Source organism: Perognathus longimembris, chromosome 14 (assembly GCF_023159225.1).
Source record: "Perognathus longimembris pacificus isolate PPM17 chromosome 14, ASM2315922v1, whole genome shotgun sequence".
NCBI classification, from domain to species: Eukaryota; Metazoa; Chordata; class Mammalia; order Rodentia; family Heteromyidae; genus Perognathus; species Perognathus longimembris.
This window is the reverse complement of record NC_063174.1, coordinates 54347766-54353765: the sequence shown is the minus strand read 5'-3', so window position 1 is coordinate 54353765 and position 6000 is coordinate 54347766. Positions and strand designations below refer to the sequence as shown.

At 52.0% G+C, this 6000-nt stretch overlaps 1 protein-coding gene across 2 annotated transcripts in view; it reads right to left on the bottom strand.

Annotated features, from left to right (window-relative positions):
* Window positions 1–254: 254 nt before the first annotated feature.
* The window catches only part of Slc24a4 (solute carrier family 24 member 4), a 105423-nt gene continuing 99677 nt past the window's right edge, over window positions 255–6000 (bottom strand). The window contains exons 13-17 of one of the 2 annotated variants that reach the window (XM_048362049.1): window positions 4758–4924; window positions 3854–3968; window positions 2355–2467; window positions 1923–1988; window positions 255–567 (exon numbers count right to left, since the gene is read on the bottom strand). In XM_048362049.1, the coding sequence (XP_048218006.1) occupies window positions 415–567; window positions 1923–1988; window positions 2355–2467; window positions 3854–3968; window positions 4758–4924 (614 nt within the window). In that variant the 3' untranslated portion in view covers window positions 255–414. The remainder of the gene's footprint in view (window positions 568–1922; window positions 1989–2354; window positions 2468–3853; window positions 3969–4757; window positions 4925–6000) is intronic. The other variant, XM_048362048.1, reaches the window with a different exon arrangement.

The window sequence follows — 6000 nt, the reverse complement described above, 5'->3', positions numbered from 1 at the left end:
ACCCCTCCGACCCAGAGGTGACACTGGCGAATAACACCCCAGTTTTGTCCGTGCCCCGGGAGACCTTCTGTGCGGGCCACCCCATTTCCACAGAAAGACAATCTGCACGCGAAGTCCTTTCGACTACAGCGTGCAGGAGAGGGGTGAGGCACTCCAACACTTCCCCGGGGCTGGCAGGCCAGGGGTGGAGGGAGCTGCGCAAGGAATGGAGAGCCCTGCTCGGTAGGGGCAGGACCCCAACGAGGAGGCGGGAGCTTAGCAGCCCGGCCTGTGGTCAGACAATGACCGTGCTGACCCTTCCTTCCAGCTCATGAGAGAACAGACGGTGGCTGCGGAGGCAGGAGAGATCTGTGGTGGGGAAGGAGAGAGAGAGAGAGAGGACGCCACGACAGCTCCCGGAGCAGCAGCTCAGCGTTAGTCGTCTTCTCGGCACATGGGCAAGTTGACGAAGGTGAAGACGTTGAATTCTATCATGATGGAGAAGCATAGGAAGATGGCGTATAGAACCAGCACATAGATGCCCAGCTTCCGGTCCAGACGCCACTTGTTGAGGTGGATGCCGAGGACCTGAGGAGACAGTGGAGAGCCAAGGGACACAAAGGCATTGCTAAGGAAGCCGGCACCTAAGCGATACATGCCAGAACCTTCTGCACTGCCCGGAGGATCCTTGGTTTAGACTTTTCCAATGATAAGGTGAGTTTCTGGACTGGTCCCACTGACTCCAAGATAGACCGTGGCCACCTTCACGGCAGACACTCCCCAAGGGGCCAGGCCCCCTCCGCAGGTGCACCTGCCCTGCTGGTCAACTGACTACGGACCAATGAGCCTTTCCTTTTGCCACGGCTACTTGGGGCGGCCAAGATATGTGTGTGTGTGTGTGTGTGTGTGTGTGTGTGTGTACTTCCATTTCCTCCATTGCCTCCCTCTTCTCCCTGAATCAAAGTTTCCAAGGGCTGGGGCACAGGTACCATCACACAGCACAGAGCTTTATAAAGACAAACCAACCTGGGTTCGAATCCCAGCTTTGCCACTTCCCAACTCAGTGACCATGAGCAAGTTTTAGAATGAACTCGTCAGCCTCCTTTTCCTTTCAGAATTCCAGAGCCTCCATTTCCTACGCTAACGGAATGCTATCATCCCTCTCACCACTTCCCATCAGTGGCTGTAAGGACGGAAGGAAGCAGTGCAGATCCAGACCTGGACAGGATCGCCCTCCCACTGTCCCTAGAGGACGCTGGCATGGCAGCAAGAAGCCAGGAGCGTGATTCTAGCCCTGGTGGCATTTATCTCAGGAAGTGTCATGCCAGCTGCTGCTTCTCTCAGCACATATCGACACTGGTGAATCTGAATGCACGCACATCCCTGGCAAGCAAGAGTTCTTTTTTTTTTTTGCCAGGCCTGGGCCTTGGACTCAGGGCCTCAGCACTGTCCATGGCTGCCTTTCGCTCAAGGCCAGCACTCTCACTTGAGCCACAGCGCCACCTCTGGCCATTTTCTATATATGTGGTGCTGGGGAATCGAACCCAGGGCTTCATGTATACGAGGCAAGCTCTCTTGCCACTAAGCCACATTCCCAGCCGCAAGAGTTCTTTTGAGAAAGAATCAGATGACATAAAATAGTTGAAGCACTGTGCTGGTGACTCATGCCTATAATCCTAGCTACTCAGGAGGCTGAGACCTGAGGTTTGTGGTTAGAAGCCAGCCTGGGCAGAAAAGCTTGTAAGGCATTTATTTTCAATTAAACAGCCCAAAAGCTGGAAGTGGAGGTATGACACAAGTAGTAGAGTATCTGCTTTGAGTGAAAAAGCCAAGCCAAGCATGTATGGCCCTAGTTCAAGTCCAAGTCCTAATACACACACACTCTCTCTCTCTCTCTCTCTCTCTCTCTCATAGGTTTCTATTTTGGAACTGTTAAAACTCACAGTGAGAGCGACAGAGCCCAGCAACAGCACCACAGAGTAGACTAGACCCCGGCTGTTGATCTTCACCTGAAAAACAAACATAAATGCTCTAAATCCCTTGACTGCTTGGCCACTTTATTCTAGAAGCCCAGCATGACGCAGGTGCTCGAGGATACACATGGCCACGGGTAATCGGGACCCCAGGGCAAAGGGAGAGCTTGGAGTTCCAATGTGGGCTATCAGCTGAGGTAAGAGGTAAAAGACCCTACTGACAAGCACATGGCCAACACTGGCTCCCGGCTGCATCCACCCGTGGAATGTTCTAGAAGCTGGAAAGTGGGTGCTCAGGAGAAAGGACAGCACATCTCCTGAAGACCCGGGCTGGGATGGAACGAATGCCATTATCCTCTTTAAGACTTCCACCCCCTGCCCTAGGAGGAGAGAGGAACTTACCGTGGATCCGTAGTTAATAACCATGGTCTGCAGGCCCCACGGAATGCCGAGCCCCACCAGGATGTCAAACACGTTGCTCCCTATGGTGTTAGAGACCGCCATGTCTCCCAGGCCTGTGGGGACAACCATCACATTTCTTACATCAAGAGCAGGTCACACGAAACATGATTCCTTCTCATTCTGGTTCAACTGGCGCCATTCCCTATGAAAGGATGCCTCCTTCATGGGCCCCACACTTTTTTTTTTTTGGTCCATTGTGGGGCTTGAACTAAGGGCCTGGGTGCTGTCCTTGAGCTTTTCTGCTCAAAGCTAGTGCTCTACCACTGTGAGCCACAGAGCCTCTTCCAGTTTTCTGGTGGTTAATTGGAGATAAGAGCCACATGGATATTCCAATCCAGGCTGGCTTTGAACCATGATCCTCAGATCTTATCCTACTGAGTAGCTAGCATTACAGGCGTGAGTCACCAGTGCCAGGCTTGGGCCATATATATACATACATACATACATATATATATATTTTTGTCAAGATGATGTACCAAGCGGTTACAGTTACATACATAAAGTAGTGAGTTCATTTCTTGCTAAACTTGTTACCCCCTCCCTCATTTTTCTCCCATTTTTGCTCCCTCTCCCCCCCCACCCGCTCCCACCCCTGGGCCCTACATTCCTAAGACTGTCTTTGAGCATGTGGGTGGGTGTATGTGCGCACATGCGTGTGTGTGCTTGTGTACACAAGGGCTTGCCGCCAGTCTTGGGTCTGAAATTTAGAGTCTAGGTGCTGCTGTTAGCTTTTTAGCTCAAGGCTAGCACTCTACCACTTGACCCACAGCTCCACTTCCAGCTTTTTGGTGGTGAATTGGAGATGAGAGTCTCACAGACTTTCCTGCCCAGTCTGGCTTTGAACCAGGGTGCTCAGACCTTAGCCTTAGTGAGTAGCTAGGATTACAGGGGTGAGTCACCAGGGCCCCATATTCTAAGACCACCTTGCATGGAGTCCGAAGGATCACATTATGGGTTGGATTCCTAACCCCCAGTACTTCAGGGCGCAACCTTCTTTGGAGACAAGGCTTGGATGAGTCCCAGGTCAGGATGAGGTCAATGTGGGTTGGGATGAGTCCTACTTGACAGGTGTGGGACAAGGTCTGGGAAAGCCTCGCCCTCATAGCTCAGAAGGAGCCAACTCGGCTCCCGCTGACCTTCTGGCTTGCAGGCCGCTGAGAGGATGAATCTGTTGCCTAAGCCATACAGCCCGTGGTCGTGCCAACCCTGACCAATCAATACAGGCCTTTCTTCCGTTATTTCTTTTGCAGGGCTCAACTGAGGGTCTGACCAAGGACTTGGAGTTGTCAGCAGACACCATCCGCATGTGACAGAGGCTCAAGGGCACCCCATCTGTGAGTGGTTCAGCTCAGGGCGCCTGGCCCAGCATCCTTTGCGCCAGCCATGAGGCACCAGGGGAAGCAAGCGGCGGTCTCGGGGGCCCCCGGCACCGTGCATACCTTGTCTCGCCACAATCAAGCTGGCCATGCAGTCAGGAACACTCGTGCCGGCTGCCAGGAAGGTGATACCCATGATGACATCGGGGATCCCAAGCGTGTATCCAATAATGGTCACCTAAGGGGGTGCGGTGGGGGAGGGGTGAGCGCAGGTGGAAAGCCCTGGAACTCTTCTTACCCCGTGCACTTTCAGCTTGGACGTGACATCACCGTAGCCAATGGAAAAAAGTCTTTTTTTTTTTTTACATGTATTATGAAAATCTTGGTGCTGGGGCTCCACCCTTAGGGGCTAGGCTCTGTCCTTTCACATTGTCACTCAAGGCTGGCGCTCTGCCACCTGAACCACAGCCCCACCTCCAGCTTGCTTGTGGTTCCTTGGAGGTAAATGTCCCGTGGCCCCTGCTTGCCTGGGCTGGCTTCAAACTTCCATCCTCAAGTCTCAGCCTCCATTGAGATGAGTCACTGGCACCGGGCTTCAGAGAAGTCAATTAAAGGGTGCCCAGACTTCCGTGTGAGCCAGTCCCCCTCACTACTGGACAGTTAGGTGGCTCCTTTGTTCTTACGAAAACACTGCATATGACAATATTTTCTGATCTCTTACTTTCATAATGTTCTGTGCTCTTTCCACTGACTAATGAGGAGGAGGAAGCAGAGAGGGGGGAGGGGTCCTTCTGGGGGGCCCCAGGGCAAAGGGCAGGATGTCTGCCTAGCTCGGCCCAGCTGAGTCCGGTCAGCTGTCACCCATGGCCAGATGAGCCATGTCAAGGCCTCTCTAGCTGCCAGATCTCCGGCCAACAGCATCGGAGAGCCCCGGAGGACCACGGAGCAGCAGTCCAGTCAGCCAGCCAGCCGTGGCGGGCACAGCCACGTCCCGCCCTTGTGTGGCCGAGGTCCCCACACCACTCACCAGCCACACCATGAGGTAGGAGAAGACGGCGATCCACAGCGTGGCCGTGACGAAGGTGACCATGAAGAACCTCTCCCAGCGGGGCTTGCTGCAGTTGGGGATGGTAATGCACAGGAGGAAGATGAGCGGCCAGGTGAACACCCACTTGGCTTTGTCCCCTTTCGACTCTGCAGGACACGAGGTGGGGCAGGAAGAGAGGAGCAGAGAAAGACGCCGGGTTATTGACTTGCTGGTCTACCTGCTGGATTATTATTATTCTTTTTCCCAAGCAAAGGAGTCCAATCACTCATCTCTATAACTTCACCCTGGAAGCCTCGTGACAACTCAGTATATGTCCATTTACTGAGTCATTTTAGTACTTTTTTTTTTTTTTTTGCTGGTACCTGGCTCTGGATTCAAGGCCTCCTGCTTATTTGGCTGGCACTCAGCGACTTGAGCCATACCTCCAGTTTAGTTTTTTTTTTTAATCTATCTATCTATCTATCTATCTATCTATCTATCTATCTATCTATCTATCTATCTATCTATCTATCTGGTCTTGTTGGTGATGGGGCTTGAACTCGGCCTGGACACTGTCCCTGAGCTCTTCAGCTCAAAGCTAGTGCTCTACCACTTGAGCCACAGCACCACTTCCAGTTTTCTGGTGGTTCATTGGAGATAAGAGTCAAGGATTTTCCTGCCTGGGCTGGCTTTGAACTGCAATCCTCAGATCTCGGTCTCCTGAGTAGTGAGGATTATAGGTGTGGGCCACGGGCGCCAGGCAGATTTTATTTTTTAAGTAGTTGTACAAAGGGGCATCAATTCCACAAGTCAGATGGAGTACAGCGCATCTTGATCCATGTCACCCCTTCTATCGTTCTTCCCCCATTTCCCCCTCCCCCTCCTACCCTCCAGTTACGCAGTTCAACTTTTACATCATGCACACTGAATACAATGACTCTATCTGCTTACCTTTCCTTCCTCTAATCCTCTTTCCCCCATCCATGCACCCCCACAACAAAACATTCTTTTAGCTTCCTGGTGTCCATTTTGTTAAACAGTTTACTAGTTGTTCAGAGGAGTTACACCATTGGACTCCTCCCCTGGGCATACCATCTTTTAGTCAATGTGTGTGTGTGTGTGTATGTGTGTGTGTGTGTGTATACATACACACAGATATGCATATATGCACATATGCTTTCATGTATGTTTGTATTTTAGATCAAACTTCTACCTGTGAGAGAAAGCAGGCACCCACATGTTT